The sequence below is a fragment of the Coffea eugenioides genome, unplaced genomic scaffold (genome assembly GCF_003713205.1).
Source record: "Coffea eugenioides isolate CCC68of unplaced genomic scaffold, Ceug_1.0 ScVebR1_302;HRSCAF=953, whole genome shotgun sequence".
Classification (NCBI taxonomy): Eukaryota; Viridiplantae; Streptophyta; class Magnoliopsida; order Gentianales; family Rubiaceae; genus Coffea; species Coffea eugenioides.
Window position 1 is genome coordinate 3,415 of NW_020863568.1, and position 17,995 is coordinate 21,409.

Sequence of the window (17,995 nt, forward strand, 5' to 3'; positions counted from 1 at the left end):
AGATATTGTTAATTTTCTAGTCACTGACAAATTTCCTACAGGATGGCCTAAGGCAAAGAGAGACAAGTTGAGAAGCGATGCAAAGTTCTACATTTGGGATGATCCTTACCTCTGGAAGCGGGGTGCTGATCAAATCATCCGTAGATGTGTAAGTGAAGTTGAATTTCAATCTATTCTAGCCTATTGTCACTCTTTTGCATGTGGAGGTCACTTTGGACCGAAGAGAACGGCTCGTAAGGTGCTAGAGAGTGGATTCTATTGGCCAACTCTATTCAAGGATGCCTACTCATTTTGTAAGTCATGTGATAAGTGTCAAAGAGTGGGTAATATCTCTCGTAGGGATCAAATGACTCAAACCCCAATGATTTTTGTTGAAATTTTTGACGTTTGGGGCATTGATTTTATGGGTCCTTTTCCTTCTTCCTTTGGTTTTTTGTATATATTGCTTGCTGTAAATTATGTTTCGAAATGGGTAGAAGCAAAGGCCACCCGCACTAATGATTCCAAAGTGGTTGCAGAATTCGTTAAGTCTAATATTTTTGTTCGCTTTGGGATGCCGCGAGCAATTGTAAGTGATCGGGGTACTCATTTCTGCAACAAAAAGATCGCTGCAATTTTTAGGAGATATGGTGTCTTGCACAAAGTCTCTACATCATACCATCCTCAGACAAATGGTCAGGCGGAAACATCGAACCGAGAGATCAAATCAATTCTAGAAAAGATGGTCCGACCCGATAGGAAGGATTGGAGTGTGAGACTAGATGATGCACTATGGGCATATAGGACAGCATACAAGACACCCATTGGCATGTCCCCTTACCGATTGGTATTTGGAAAGCCATGTCATCTCCCGGTCGAGTTTGAGCATAGAGCATTTTGGGCGGTCAAACAATGCAACATGGATATCGAGGAAGGCGGAATTCAAAGAAAGTTACAATTACTAGAGTTGGAAGAAATTCGAAATGAAGCATACGAGAATGCAGTGATCTATAAGGAGAAGAATCAGATCTTTCATGACCAACAGATCTCTAGGAAGACATTCGTCTGTGGGCAAAAAGTTTTACTATACCACTCCAAATTGAAACTATTTCCAGGTAAATTACGTTCTCGTTGGATTGGCCCTTTTGTTGTGACTAATGTCTTTCATTATGGTGCAGTAGAGATCCAAAGTTTGAAAACAGAGAAGAAATTTGTGGTGAATGGTCATCGTCTCAAGCCGTATTATGAAGGATTTCCAATTGAACGGGTGGAGATGATGCAACTGGAAGACCCGATTTGCTTAGTTTAAGCAAATTCTGGACTCCGTCTAGCCAAAGACGTTAAAGAAAGGCGCTTTTGGGAGGCAACCCAATTTTTGATTTTGTTGGTTTTTGTTGTGCGATTCGTTAAATATGTCGTTTCTCATCTGGGTATTGCTTAAATTTGATATTTTTCTCTATTATGATCAGGACAGGTGATCATGGCGTGCCCATGCGAAGAGGGCACGCATTAAAGTTCCAACTTCAAGGTCAGAGGATGTTTCTAAAAACATGGCATGCCCACCCATGTTCGTAAAATCTCAATTACGAAGTGGAATCTTGGCGTGCCGTGCGGAGAGGGCACGGCGTTATTTGCCAGAGCTGCCAAATCGTGCAGTGAAATAGCACTATACATTATCAGTGAGGCAGCTCCGATACGAAGTTTGAAAACTGATTCTCAAGGTCAGAGAATGTTTTCTAAATCTGGCGTGCCCATGCCATGTTTTGACGAACTAAAACAAAAAAAAATCAAAAAAAGAAATCAAAAAATAATTACTTTCTTTCTAATATGCAGTTTAGTTTTTTATAACAAATCAAATTTCTGAATTTAAAAAAAAAAAATTAAAAAAAAAAAATGTAAGACCAAAAACTATTTTTTTTCCTCTCATTTTCTCCTCTCTTCTTTTTCTTTCTTTCTTTTTCTTTTCTTTCTTTCCTTTCTTTCTTTCTTCAGCGCTGTCCCTTTCTTTTTCTTTCTTCTTCGGCTGCGAACCTCACCCAACCGCCGCCCACCCCAGCTCTTCTCGCCGCTGCCTCGGCTCTCCTCGCCAAGGGTGACCACCAGCTCATCTGACCTCCTTCACCCTTGCCATAGCCACCGCCTCCAAGATCCGCCTGAAGCCCCGAAAGCCGAGCACCACCAGATCCAGCTGCCGCAAACTCTTCTCTCTCACAGCCACCACCTTCATCGCACTACTGGCTTCGTATGCACGCGCCTGCCTCAATCTCTTTCTATTATTTTTTTTTATTTTCTTATTTTATTATTGCAGTATGTTTTTATTATTTTTATTACAGTACGTTTTTGAAAATTTTGCGTGTTTGGACTACCTGACATTTCTATTCCTCCTTAGTTGGGTACTTCTGTGTTACTTTGCTTGTTTCTTTTTACTTTGCTTGATTTTTATTTATTTAGTAGATTGACTTGTGAATTGAATGTCCAATCGTTAATCATTATATATATATATATATTTTAGGTCGAATTGTGTTTAATCTGCTGTACTTTGTGTCTAACTGTGGGTAATTTGCTACAGTTGTTTGTTCAATTGGGAGGTGCTTTTACATTTGGCTAAGTTTGGAACCACGAGTGTTTATTGATTGCATTTGTTATAAGTATTGAGATATCTGTATAACTTGCGAGTGAATGCAGTGTGCATTTTGTTCATTGAATTGATTTTTCATTTGTTAGTGCTTTGAATTTCTTGTTTCCATTATTCGTTAGCAACTGTTGTCTATTGTGGTTTGGAGTGCAATTTGGAAAGAATGGTGAAACCACGATCCCGATCCTTTGACCTCCGCTTCGCCTCCTCCAACTACAAGTGCTAATAGCTGGCACCAGCTTCAGGGGAGTTTTGTTGTCCTTCTTCTTATTTTTACTGTTTCATTATCACATTGAGGGCAATGTGTGATTTAAGTGTGGGGGGGATTTGGGTTTAGTTTTGATTGGTGTTTCTTTAATTTGCTGCCTTTCTTACTAGTGTTTTGATGAATAAATGTGGCATCTCACTCGTCTATTGCTGGTTATGATTTATTCTATGAATTTAGTTTAAGTGGCAAGTAAAAGCATGTTATCTTGGTGAATATCATGAGTTTAATGACTTGGTGCAAATTGTGGTTAAATTGTTTAGGCAATATAAATATTTTACTAGCAATTGTTGTGTGGATTAGGCAATTGTTGATCTTAGTTCTCCATATTAGGAGATGACGTGGGCCATGATCTTTAATTATCTGGTTTTCTGGTGCTTTAATTGTGATTAATAAATGACCCTACTCCGCTAGTGTCGTCACCCAGTAACCGGGAGTCTTCACCACAAGTGTCGACTTTCGCGTCAAAAAGTGACTATATATATGAGTAGTTAGTCCTGAAGCTGTGAAGAGTTGAGTAACTGGGCTCTTTCATCTAAAAATGTCAGGGTTCACGTCAAAAGACTTGAATAGCTTGGGACTGAGCATAAAAAAATAAAAAAAATAATAAGTAAGTTTATGATCATGTTGGCCTGCCGATCCTTGTTCTTCAATGTTGAGATTTTGATTTTCAGTTGACCCAATTGCTAACTTTTGCTAGTTTAATATTTTGATTTCTTAGACGACTTAGCCATGAATTGGACGAGTCTATGATTTCAGGAGCTAACCGGGAGAAATATGTCTTGACACTTAGCCACTAAAACTTGATTTTGGGATAAGCGTAGCTTGGCAGTAAATGAAATGAGAGTTAGCCATTGTTGAGTTTAGTATTCTCATGCTTGAGGACAAGCATGATTTAAGTGTGGGGGGAATTGATAGGGTGTTAATTGTTAGTAATTTTATTGTTAATTCTCCTCTTTATCCTTGCCAAATATTGCTTTAATTGTCAATATATATTTATATTTGGTATTTGGATATACTTTCAGAAAGTGGAGCAGAAACCTTCTTGAGAAGATTATTGTGAAACTCTGTACAATTGGCCCATATGCATGGTGTAAACCAACGTCCATTTCTTTCTATAATGAAAAGGAATTGAATTGCATTTGGCTGGCCAACATCTCAATTAGGTGGGGACCGCGAAGACTTGACCATTGTGTAAAGACCATTTCCTTTCTTGATTCACGGTGCCTTTGTGGAAAGTAGCCTTTGCTTTTGTTTTCGGTGGAGTTGATTAGGTAGGGAAAGGAATGTTTTCTTTTGTGAGCGTAGAGTGAAGTTTCGAATTGGCTTGTTTTATGGGGAGAGCCGCACATTTTGCGAGAGTCAGTTTTTCTTCTTCTCTTCCGTCTGGGCAGAGAAGTTTTTAGTTTTGGGGTGAAGATTTCTTGCGTGTCTTGTTTTCTTCCGTCTCTTCCATGAGATTATTTTTATTGTATTAGACTACAGAGAATACAATTCTTATTTTTAATTATTAGTAAGAGATAAATGTCTTTGAGTTCAATTAAATTGCGTGGGAATTTTCTTATGAGGCGTGGCTAATTTTCTCCTCTAGTCAAGGATCAACGCGAAGATGCAGTCCTAAATATCTGTGAGATCTAATTAATTTTACGTGTTCCTTAATTTATTAATATTTGCATGTTTTCTATTTTAATTTCATGGGATTATTTTGTTAATTGGATATCAAGGGCCCGATGTGCAATTTGACTTATTAATCTCTTGTCAAATTAATCAATTAAATCCGTAATTGTTTAGTTGGTTAATATTAGTGACAACTAGTATTTTCACATACTAGGGGGACATGCAATCTGATTTAAATAACCCTCGTAGCGTGTTATTAATTTGGGTTAGGCTTTTCTAGTTTTTAATGCAATTAGGAAATTAATTCCTACGGTCGTACCTAGGAGTATTTCCTGGTTAGGGATAATCAACGGTCGTACCGTGGTTATCAATAAATTAAGGAAAAGCTGGTCGTTAGAGTTTATCGGCGACTATAACTAACCTGTTAATAAAATTAAGTGAACCTTCTTTGCATCAATGATCGGATGAATGGACTGTGTCTGCGTAGTTGTATCCTTGGCTAGAATTTATGTATCATTTATTTAATTGCTATTTACAATTGTATTTATTAATTAATTATTTTTAGTTTATTTCTGATAAAAATCCCCCGTGTCCCGAACTTGAAAAGAATCGAATTTTTCCCAGTCCCTGTGGATTCGACCCTACTCACTACTATACACAGAAAATTCATTTTTCTCGAGTAGGTATTTATTATTGCACAGACTCGACACCTGTCAATTTTTGGCGCCGTTGCCGGGGACTGGCGTTAATCATTTGTTTCTTTTTAAGTTCATTTTTTTTCTGGTATTTTTCTAGTTTATGCCTCGCTCTTCTCGTACAGGCGAATTAATTTTCGACACTGAAGTAGAGAAGACCGCGCGTAGAACGAGAAAAGAAACCAGGCGGCTCAGGGAGGAGCAATACGATATTGCACCTCAGGAACTTGATCCAGAGGTTGAGCCGACAAATTTGTCTGGTGACAATTCAAGTGATTCAGACCAAGAGGAAGTCACTATGGCAAATGCACGAACACTAAGGGAGTTGGCTGCTCCTGATTTAAATCAGCAGCCCTTGTGCATTACTTTTCCACATTTAAATGATGACACTCCCTTTGAACTAAAATCTGGTCTAATTCATCTCTTGCCATCTTTTCATGGTCTACCAGGTGAGGAGCCCTACAAGCACTTGCAAGAGTTTGACGTCGTTTGCAACAGTATGAAGCCTCCGGGAATTACAGAAGAGCAAATAAAGATGAGGGCCTTCCCCTTCTCTTTGAAGGACTCCGCGAAAGACTGGCTCTACTACCTACCGCCTGGTAGTATCACCACATGGGACCAACTGAAGAAAAAATTCTTGGACAAGTACTTTCCTGCGTCTCGAGCTGCGAGCCTAAGGAAGGAGATATGTGGTATCAAACAACACCCAAGCGAATCTCTCTATGAGTACTGGGAGAGATTTAAGAAACTGTGCTCCAAATGCCCTCAGCATCAGATAAGTGAGCAACTGCTCATTCAATATTTCTATGAGGGGTTGCTTTTCAGGGACAGAAGCATAATCGATGCTGCAAGTGGAGGAGCGTTGGTGAACAAAACCCCTCGAGGAGCATGGGAGTTGATTGAAGGGATGGCTGAGAACTCACAGCAGTTTGGTTCAAGAGAGGACATCCCGACGCGTAGGGTGAATGAGGTGGAAACGTCCTCTATCCAACAGCAGATCTCCGAATTAACATCTTTCGTAAGACAATTAGCTGTGGGGAGTGCTTCACAAGTCAAAGTGTGTGGGGTGTGTACTGCCGTGGGTCATCCTACGGAAATGTGTCCACTGGTTCAAGAAGAAACTGCAGAACAGGTGAACATGGCTGGCCACGCGCCCGCGCCAAGAAAGCAGTACGACCCGTACTCAAACACCTACAATCCTGGTTGGAGGGATCACCCCAACCTTAGCTATGGAGGAAATAGGCAGTCTAACTTTGTGCCAAATAGACAGCAAGGACACCAACAGCAGTACCATCCTCGCCCACCACCACCACCACTCCCTTCAAACTCAAGTCCGTCCATGGAAGAAATGATGAAGCAATTACTTGCTAACCAACAAAAGACGGATTCAGACCTGCAAAGCATGAGAAATCAACTGGGACAGGTGCAATCATTGCAAAATCAAATGAATCAAATGGCTATAACAATCAACCGTTTGGAGTCCCAAGTTCAAGGAAAGTTGCCATCTCAACCTGAGGCAAATCCAAAGAATGTAAGCGCAATGACCTTAAGGAGTGGCAAGGAAGTTCAAGGACCCGAACCGGTGATTCCTAAAGACAAGGACGAGGAACGGATTGAGAAAGAATTGAAAGAGGAGGGCACAGACAACAAAAATGCAAAGGTAACCTCGAACCCAATTCCTACAACTAAAACTAATCCACCTCCCTTTCCTAGCAGGTTAGAGAAACCAAAGAAGCAAGATAAGGAAAAAGAGGTCTTGGAGATCTTTCGCAAGGTGGAGATCAACATACCCCTGCTGGATGCGATTAAACAAGTACCCAGGTACGCAAAATTTTTGAGGGACTTGTGTGCCAACCGCAAGCGGTTGAAGGGGGATGAACGAGTTATAGTTGGGGAGAATGTTTCAGCAATTCTACAAAGGAAACTTCCACCAAAATGCGGAGATCCAGGTATGTTTACTATTCCTTGTAGGATAGGTAATACTTTGATTGGAAAGGCCATGTTAGACCTAGGAGCCTCGATTAATGTCATGCCAAAGTCCATTTATGCTTCATTGAACTTAGGCCCTTTGAAAGAGACTGGGATAATAATCCAATTAGCTGACAGGACCAATGCATACCCTGACGGGTTGATTGAAGATGTTTTGGTAAAAATTAATGAATTGATTTTTCCAGCTGATTTTTATGTGCTCGACATGGAGGATGAACACTCCCGTGATCCGTCACCTTTGTTGTTAGGTAGACCCTTTTTGAGCACAGCCCGAACCAAAATTGATGTTAATAAGGGTACTTTGTCTATGGAATTTGATGGTGAGATTGTTCACTTTAACATCTTTGAGACCATGAAATATCCATCCGATTCAAATATTGGCTCTGTTTTCTCGATAAATGTTATTGACCCTGCTATACAGGAGGTTTTTGAAATTGAAGGCAGGGATGAACTAGAGGTCGTCCTGACCAGGCACTTTGAGTCCGAAACAACCTCTAGGGTAGAATTGAGTGAAGAGCTTAAATGCGTGATTGGATCGTTGCAAACGTTACCAACCACGAAGACAAGGTATGATCTTGCACCGATTTTCATACCCGAACCTCATCAAAGGTTACTTACATCTGTGGTGCAGGCACCTGTCTTGGAACTAAAACCACTGCCGAAACACCTAAAGTATGTATACTTAGGTGAAGGGGAGACACTTCCAGTGATCATCTCCGCGGGTTTATCAAAGGTTCAAGAAGAGAAACTACTTCGAGTTCTTAGGGAACATAAGCAGGCGATAGGATGGACCATCGCCGACATCAAGGGAATTAGCCCCGCGGTGTGTATGCACCGAATTCGACTCGAGGAGAATGCTAAACCCGTACGGCAAGCTCAACGGAGATTAAATCCTCTCATGATGGAGGTCGTAAAGAAAGAGATTTTAAAACTGCTGGACGTTGGAATTATATTTGCAATATCAGATAGCCCGTGGGTAAGTCCAGTACAGGTGGTCCCGAAGAAGGCAGGGGTGACAGTGGAATCAAACCAAGAGGGTGAGCTCGTACCAATTCGAAAGCCCACCGGATGGCGACAGTGTATCGATTACCGAAAGCTAAATGCCGTCACGAAAAAGGACCATTTCCCCCTCCCTTTCATTGACCAGATGGTGGAGCGATTAGCATGTCGAGCTTACTATTGTTTCTTGGATGGATTTTCAGGTTATTTTCAAATTGCTATCGCACCCGAGGACCAAGAGAAGACTACTTTCACCTGCCCATTTGGAACATTTGCATACCGAAGGATGCCATTTGGATTGTGTAATGCACCTGCTACCTTTCAAAGATGCATGGTAAGTATCTTTTCAGAATATGTTGAGAAAATTATTGAGGTTTTCATGGACGATTTCAGTGTATATGGTGAAAGTTTTGAAAACTGTCTAGATAATCTGAAATTGATCTTAGTAAGGTGTATAGAAACTAATCTCGTGCTTAATTGGGAAAAATGTCATTTTATGGTTGAACACGGGATAGTTTTGGGTCATGTAGTATCATCTACAGGTATTGAGGTTGATAAGGCAAAAATAAATGTTATATCTACTTTACCTTACCCCGCGAGTGTGCGGGAAGTTCGTTCCTTCTTGGGTCACGCAGGTTTCTATAGAAGGTTCATCAAGGATTTCTCGAAAATTGGAGCACCCTTGTTCCAACTTTTGCAAAAAGATGTATCCTTCGAATTTGATGAAACATGTAAGGGGGCATTCAATAAGTTAAAGGAGTTATTGATCACCTCACCTATTATCCAACCCCCTGACTGGAACCTCCCATTCGAGATCATGTGCGACGCCAGTGACTATGCAGTTGGTGCGGTATTGGGTCAAAGAGTAGGAAAAGCAGCTCATGCTATTTACTACGCATCTCGAGCCTTGAACGGAGCTCAATTGAACTATTCAACCACCGAAAAGGAGCTTTTAGCAGTTGTTTTTGCCTTAGAAAAATTTCGGTCTTATTTACTTGGTGCTAAAGTTATTATTTTTTCTGATCATGCAGCTTTGCGGTATCTGTTGACCAAAAAAGAGGCTAAACCGCGATTGATACGGTGGATATTGTTGCTACAGGAGTTCAACCTGGAGATCCGAGATAAGAAAGGGGCGGAGAATCTGGTAGCAGATCACTTGAGTCGAGTACAAGTCGTCGAAGATGACATCCCATTGAGAGAAGCATTCCCCGAGGAGCATTTATTTTCTATTAACTCATCTTTGCCTTGGTATGCAGATATTGTTAATTTTCTAGTCACTGACAAATTTCCTACAGGATGGCCTAAGGCAAAGAGAGACAAGTTGAGGAGCGATGCAAAGTTCTACATTTGGGATGATCCTTACCTCTGGAAGCGGGGTGCTGATCAAATCATCCGTAGATGTGTAAGTGAAGTTGAATTTCAATCTATTCTAGCCTATTGTCACTCTTTTGCATGTGGAGGTCACTTTGGACCAAAGAGAACGGCTCGTAAGGTGCTAGAGAGTGGATTCTATTGGCCAACTCTATTCAAGGATGCCTACTCATTTTGTAAGTCATGTGATAAGTGTCAAAGAGTGGGTAATATCTCTCGTAGGGATCAAATGACTCAAACCCCAATGATTTTGTTGAAATTTTTGACGTTTGGGGCATTGATTTTATGGGTCCTTTTCCTTCTTCCTTTGGTTTTTTGTATATATTGCTTGCTGTAAATTATGTTTCGAAATGGGTAGAAGCAAAGGCCACCCGCACTAATGATTCCAAAGTGGTTGCAGAATTCGTTAAGTCTAATATTTTTGTTCGCTTTGGGATGCCGCGAGCAATTGTAAGTGATCGGGGTACTCATTTCTGCAACAAAAAGATCGCTGCAATTTTTAGGAGATATGGTGTCTTGCACAAAGTCTCTACATCATACCATCCTCAGACAAATGGTCAGGCGGAAACATCGAACCGAGAGATCAAATCAATTCTAGAAAAGATGGTCCGACCCGATAGGAAGGATTGGAGTGTGAGACTAGATGATGCACTATGGGCATATAGGACAGCATACAAGACACCCATTGGCATGTCCCCTTACCGATTGGTATTTGGAAAGCCATGTCATCTCCCGGTCGAGTTTGAGCATAGAGCATTTTGGGCGGTCAAACAATGCAACATGGATATCGAGGAAGGCGGAATTCAAAGAAAGTTACAATTACTAGAGTTGGAAGAAATTCGAAATGAAGCATACGAGAATGCAGTGATCTATAAGGAGAAGAATCAGATCTTTCATGACCAACAGATCTCTAGGAAGACATTCGTCTGTGGGCAAAAAGTTTTACTATACCACTCCAAATTGAAACTATTTCCAGGTAAATTACGTTCTCGTTGGATTGGCCCTTTTGTTGTGACTAATGTCTTTCATTATGGTGCAGTAGAGATCCAAAGTTTGAAAACAGAGAAGAAATTTGTGGTGAATGGTCATCGTCTCAAGCCGTATTATGAAGGATTTCCAATTGAACGGGTGGAGATGATGCAACTGGAAGACCCGATTTGCTTAGTTTAAGCAAATTCTGGACTCCGTCTAGCCAAAGACGTTAAAGAAAGGCGCTTTTGGGAGGCAACCCAATTTTTGATTTTGTTGGTTTTTGTTGTGCGATTCGTTAAATATGTCGTTTCTCATCTGGGTATTGCTTAAATTTGATATTTTTCTCTACTATGATCAGGACAGGTGATCATGGCGTGCCCATGCGAAGAGGGCACGCATTAATCTCACAAGTTCCAACTTCAAGGTCAGAGGATGTTTCTAAAACATGGCATGCCCACGCCATGTTCGTAAAATCTCAACATTACGAAGTGGAATCTTGGCGTGCCCGGCGGAGAGGGCACGCGTTAATGTTCAAAACTGATTCTCAAGGTCAGAGAATGTTTTCTAATCTTGGCGTGCCCATGCCATGTTTGACGAACTAAACAAAAAAAAAATCAAAAAAGAAATCAAAAAAAAAAATACAATTACTTTCTTTCTTAATATGCAGTTTAGTTTATCAACAAATCAATTTCTGAATTTAAAAAAAAATGTAAGATCAAAAAAATTTTTTTTTCTTTCTTTTTTTTTTTTTTTTTCTTTCTTTCTTTCTTTTCTTTTTCTTTCTTTTTCTTTCTTTCTTTCTTTCTTTCTTGCCAAGCCGCTGTCCCTTTCTTTTTCTTTCTTCTTCGGCTGCGAACCTCACCCAACCGCCGCCCACCCCAGCTCTTCTCGCCGCTGCCTCGGCTCTCCTCGCCAAGGGTGACCACCAGCTCATCTGACCTCCTTCACCCTTGCCATAGCCACCGCCTCCAAGATCCGCCTGAAGCCCCGAAAGCCGAGCACCACCAGATCCAGCTGCCGCAAACTCTTCTCTCTCACAGCCACCACCTTCATCGCACTACTGGCTTCGTATGCACGCGCCTGCCTCAATCTCTTTCTATTATTTTTTTTTATTTTCTTATTTTATTATTGCAGTATGTTTTTATTATTTTTATTACAGTACGTTTTTGAAAATTTTGCGTGTTTGGACTACCTGACATTTCTATTCCTCCTTAGTTGGGTACTTCTGTGTTACTTTGCTTGTTTCTTTTTACTTTGCTTGATTTTTATTTATTTAGTAGATTGACTTGTGAATTGAATGTCCAATCGTTAATCATTATATATATATATATATTTTAGGTCGAATTGTGTTTAATCTGCTGTACTTTGTGTCTAACTGTGGGTAATTTGCTACAGTTGTTTGTTCAATTGGGAGGTGCTTTTACATTTGGCTAAGTTTGGAACCACGAGTGTTTATTGATTGCATTTGTTATAAGTATTGAGATATCTGTATAACTTGCGAGTGAATGCAGTGTGCATTTTGTTCATTGAATTGATTTTTCATTTGTTAGTGCTTTGAATTTCTTGTTTCCATTATTCGTTAGCAACTGTTGTCTATTGTGGTTTGGAGTGCAATTTGGAAAGAATGGTGAAACCACGATCCCGATCCTTTGACCTCCGCTTCGCCTCCTCCAACTACAAGTGCTAATAGCTGGCACCAGCTTCAGGGGAGTTTTGTTGTCCTTCTTCTTATTTTTACTGTTTCATTATCACATTGAGGGCAATGTGTGATTTAAGTGTGGGGGGGATTTGGGTTTAGTTTTGATTGGTGTTTCTTTAATTTGCTGCCTTTCTTACTAGTGTTTTGATGAATAAATGTGGCATCTCACTCGTCTATTGCTGGTTATGATTTATTCTATGAATTTAGTTTAAGTGGCAAGTAAAAGCATGTTATCTTGGTGAATATCATGAGTTTAATGACTTGGTGCAAATTGTGGTTAAATTGTTTAGGCAATATAAATATTTTACTAGCAATTGTTGTGTGGATTAGGCAATTGTTGATCTTAGTTCTCCATATTAGGAGATGACGTGGGCCATGATCTTTAATTATCTGGTTTTCTGGTGCTTTAATTGTGATTAATAAATGACCCTACTCCGCTAGTGTCGTCACCCAGTAACCGGGAGTCTTCACCACAAGTGTCGACTTTCGCGTCAAAAAGTGACTATATATATGAGTAGTTAGTCCTGAAGCTGTGAAGAGTTGAGTAACTGGGCTCTTTCATCTAAAAATGTCAGAGTTCACGTCAAAAGACTTGAATAGCTTGGGACTGAGCATTTATTGAAAAAAAAATTATTATAAAAAAAAATAAATAAAAAAAAGAGAGAAAAGAAAATAATAAGTAAGCTTATGATCATGTTGGCCTGCCGATCCTTGTTCTTCAATGTTGAGATTTTGATTTTCAGTTGACCCAATTGCTAACTTTTGCTAGTTTAATATTTTGATTTCTTAGACGACTTAGCCATGAATTGGACGAGTCTATGATTTCAGGAGCTAACCGGGAGAAATATGTCTTGACACTTAGCCACTAAAACTTGATTTTGGGATAAGCGTAGCTTGGCAGTAAATGAAATGAGAGTTAGCCATTGTTGAGTTTAGTGTTCCCATGCTTGAGGACAAGCATGATTTAAGTGTGGGGGGAATTGATAGGGTGTTAATTGTTAGTAATTTTATTGTTAATTCTCCTCTTTATCCTTGCCAAATATTGCTTTAATTGTCAATATATATTTATATTTGGTATTTGGATATACTTTCAGAAAGTGGAGCAGAAACTTTCTTGAGAAGATTATTGTGAAACTCTGTACAATTGGCCCATATGCATGGTGTAAACCAACGTCCATTTCTTTCTATAATGAAAAGGAATTGAATTGCATTTGGCTGGCCAACATCTCAATTAGGTGGGGACCGCGAAGACTTGACCATTGTGTAAAGACCATTTCCTTTCTTGATTCACGGTGCCTTTGTGGAAAGTAGCCTTTGCTTTTGTTTTCGGTGGAGTTGATTAGGTAGGGAAAGGAATGTTTTCTTTTGTGAGCGTAGAGTGAAGTTTCGAATTGGCTTGTTTTATGGGGAGAGCCGCACATTTTGCGAGAGTCAGTTTTTCTTCTTCTCTTCCGTCTGGGCAGAGAAGTTTTTAGTTTTGGGGTGAAGATTTCTTGCGTGTCTTGTTTTCTTCCGTCTCTTCCATGAGATTATTTTTATTGTATTAGACTACAGAGAATACAATTCTTATTTTTAATTATTAGTAAGAGATAAATGTCTTTGAGTTCAATTAAATTGCGTGGGAATTTTCTTATGAGGCGTGGCTAATTTTCTCCTCTAGTCAAGGATCAACGCGAAGATGCAGTCCTAAATATCTGTGAGATCTAATTAATTTTACGTGTTCCTTAATTTATTAATATTTGCATGTTTTCTATTTTAATTTCATGGGATTATTTTGTTAATTGGATATCAAGGGCCCGATGTGCAATTTGACTTATTAATCTCTTGTCAAATTAATCAATTAAATCCGTAATTGTTTAGTTGGTTAATATTAGTGACAACTAGTATTTTCACATACTAGGGGGACATGCAATCTGATTTAAATAACCCTCGTAGCGTGTTATTAATTTGGGTTAGGCTTTTCTAGTTTTTAATGCAATTAGGAAATTAATTCCTACGGTCGTACCTAGGAGTATTTCCTGGTTAGGGATAATCAACGGTCGTACCGTGGTTATCAATAAATTAAGGAAAAGCTGGTCGTTAGAGTTTATCGGCGACTATAACTAACCTGTTAATAAAATTAAGTGAACCTTCTTTGCATCAATGATCGGATGAATGGACTGTGTCTGCGTAGTTGTATCCTTGGCTAGAATTTATGTATCATTTATTTAATTGCTATTTACAATTGTATTTATTAATTAATTATTTTTGGTTAAATTGTTTAATTATTTTTAGTTTATTTCTGATAAAAATCCCCCGTGTCCCGAACTTGAAAAGAATCGAATTTTTCCCAATCCCTGTGGATTCGACCCTACTCACTACTATACACAGAAAATTCATTTTTCTCGAGTAGGTATTTATTATTGCACAGGCTCGACACCTGTCACAGCCCCAATGCGCTTCACATTGTGTAAGGAGAACATCACTAAGGACTCGAGACAAGGCAAGTTCCCTAGTGGTGGTACTTGTTCACACTTGCCCAATTTCTCCAACCTGAGGCGTACCAGATTCCGAAGTATCAAATGATCCTTTGCCACCATCCACGACGGAAACCTTGAACCTTTGAAACCGTTAATGGCTAAACTTTTCAAGTTTGGGTGAGGTTGGAGACCTTCCATGACACTATTGATATTGTTGTCATCACAATCTTCTTTCCTGTCATTCCATGAAAGTCTTAAATCTTGAATGCTTGATTTTTCGGACAACTTTGCTTTTGCTGCTGATTCAAAGCTGCTCACATTCTCAAGTCCAAATATTTCTAACTTGTCTCGGAGGTTGCGCAAGTGTTCCAACTCCTCAAGTTGACATCCCTTGTCTTGGCTTACCACGAAGTGGGGCAATGTCTGAAGATTAGCCAGCTGCCCAATTCCCGGGAACAAACATCGGATCTCCAAAAGAAACTCGGAATACTCGAAATGCCTCAAGTTAATTAAATTGCTAAACTTTTTAGGTATCTCTTTCAAGTAAACTACTTTCAAGGTCATCAAATTGTAGAGCTTTGTGATGGAATCTGGCAGAGTGATGATACGAGTTTTACAGATATCAAGATATCTTAAATGTTTCATATTACCAACTGCATTCGGGAGATGAGCAACATCCCGGCAGTTTACTATTAACACACAAAGATATCTAGATGTTTCCAATATGTCTTCGAGCACAATACCACGACCCACAAGATGAAGCGTTTGTAAATTTGGAGGAATCCCTTCGATCTTCTTTAACACCATCCCTCGACTCAGAATAATGGTCAAATGCATGACTTCATCATCATGACTGACTACCATGCCATCCTCTGTATTTAAGAAACAATTATTTGACACTTGCAATGAAAGATCATGCACAAGGTCGTGCATCCGGCAGCGCTTGATTCCATTAATGGAATTCTCAGAAGTAGCTTGCAACAAAGAACTCCGAAGCAATATGTTGAAATAGTCACTGCCTACATCCTCCATTTGCAAATGACCTCCCTTGGCATCATTAATCAATCCCTGGGCCATCCAAATCTGTATCAAGCTTTGTTTTTCCATATCAGTGTCCTTCGGGAAAATGGAACAACTTGCAAAGCATTGTTCCACTGACAATGAAGGTAAGTTTTCGCAACTCAGCATCAGGACAGAAATGACTCCACCTTCATTATTGGCCGACTCATTCCATATTTCACTCTTCTCAAGCTTCAACCATTCCGAGGCATCCTTTTTGGAATATAACAAACCCCCAATCACTTTGATAGCTAATGGCACACCGCCACACTTTTTCAGTATCCTTCTGCCAATGTCCACCAGATCTTGAGTCTTTCTTGCACCACCATCTGCAAAAGCTAGTTTTTCAAACAACATCCAGCTATGATCATCTGAGAGGATGTCTAGATGATGCAAACCAGATGTTTGCATTGCTGAGGCTACCTCATCACTACGTGTGGTAACCAATATTTTGCTTCCTGGAGCACCCCCTATTGCCAACAAACGTCTCCTCATGCCATTCCATTTCTGTCGATTCTCATTCCAAATATCATCAAGCACAAGCAAGTAACGTTTTCCTTTCAGATTATCTTGAAGCTCCTTCACCAATGTTTCCCTGTTTGTTGTGTCAGCACTTTTTCCCTTAAGGGATTGTAGCATCTCATTCAACAGCCTTTCCACTTTGAAATCATCAGACACACAAACCCATATTGTTTCATCAAAATGTTTCACTACACTGTCATTTTTTAGCACCAGCTGTGCAAGGGTTGTTTTACCCTGGCCACCCATCCCAACTATTGAGATGACAGGTAAATCCTTCTTATAGTCTGAGCTAATTAACATGCTTACAACTTGAGATATCTCAACTTCCCTTCCCACCATTTCTGACTCTTCCACAAAAGGATCAGTCCACCGATCCTCTTTGTGATCAGCAGACGTCATGGGTAGTTGAACTGGATGAAGCCCTATTTGATTTGCACGTCTGTATGCTTCCTCTAGAGATGCGCTAACATTCTTGATCTTGTTAGCCATCTCTAGACGAAAGGAAATAGGATTTGAGGAAGAAAAGAAGTTGCGTACCTTGTCGCGCTTCCGATTCTCAACCTTCTGCCGCAGAACTTCATATCCGAAGTCATCTAACACGATCTCCGCATCACGTGCTATGGACTGGAGCCTTTTCAGCCAAAGCTGCACGGCTTTGCTTGTTGATTGCTTGCCTTCAGCATCAAGAATCAAAGCTTCCATCATCTGTACTTCCTCAGCAAGCTTCTCAAGGTCTTTCTTGACAGCCCATACCCGGCTGACCTCGTGGGCAGCTAGTGGAAGTATCTTATTCAAGATTACAATAACAAAACTAAGTACAGCTTCAGGCATCTTCTGTGAAACTCTTAACAGATGAAGGTAAACTGCTTTTGTTGAATAGTTGGACTATTTTTTGCAGCAAGAGATGCTCAACATTCAACAGCTAGAGTTACAAAGCACTGAATCCATTACCTATCTTTTATTTTTTTCCAAAACGAAATTTCCTGGACTCCACTGAAAGAATTATTATATTCTAGCAGTACATATTTTTGTTTTTTCCCCTGGCTTTTGGTAAGGACTTCACATGTTAAAGCAAAAATAGTACTTATGATAACAATAATTAGAATAGTATAAAAGTCTCGGATGCAATGTGGTAACTTAAAGAAGGAATGAGTGAGACTTCCAGACTAATGGCATGAAAAATTAAAGAAAAGGGATGGAAAGTTTTGCCCAACATTGAAATTTCAACCTCATAATGGTCAATAACTATTATTAAGTGTGTCCAAACCTGGGCTCCAGTTATCAGAGAAGTTAATGCACTATATGCAAATGCCTAACCATACGTCCAAATTGTGGTCTCCACCAATACATCATCCATGAATATTGTATTGTAATAATGTAGAGGGCCTGGAAATCGAATTATTCCCATCTACTGAATTGATGAAAATAATTCAGCTTGATGAGCGGATCAAGAAAAGAACAAGAATATAAATTCCCGTGGACGCATCAGAACAGCGTTTGGTTGTATAATTTGACAATGTCAATATCTAAAGACCCTTCAACTAAAAATGGCAATTAACGAATGTTAAACAACACAGTCAACTGAATGTTGCAAATACACTATACACAATACACGATGAATAATTCAAATAATCAGATTACAAGGACTTCATTCATTTAATCCAAGAAAAGTTTATATAACGACTGTGAACTTGTTGGCAGACACTATGAGCCGGAGATGTTTCGATTTTTCTT

General features: G+C 39.6%; 1 protein-coding gene and 1 non-coding gene across 2 annotated transcripts; both read right to left on the reverse strand.

Annotated features, from left to right (window-relative positions):
* Window positions 1-5,861: 5,861 nt before the first annotated feature.
* LOC113757387 lies at window positions 5,862-5,968 on the reverse strand. The gene has a single exon (XR_003466281.1). It is a non-coding gene; the product is annotated as a small nucleolar RNA R71 (small nucleolar RNA).
* An 8,652-nt stretch (window positions 5,969-14,620) lies between these two features.
* Window positions 14,621-17,092, reverse strand: LOC113757386 (putative disease resistance protein RGA3). Its single transcript, XM_027300703.1, has one exon. The coding sequence runs from the start codon at window positions 17,090-17,092 to the stop codon at window positions 14,621-14,623; it is 2,472 nt and encodes an 823-aa protein (XP_027156504.1).
* Window positions 17,093-17,995: the final 903 nt, after the last annotated feature.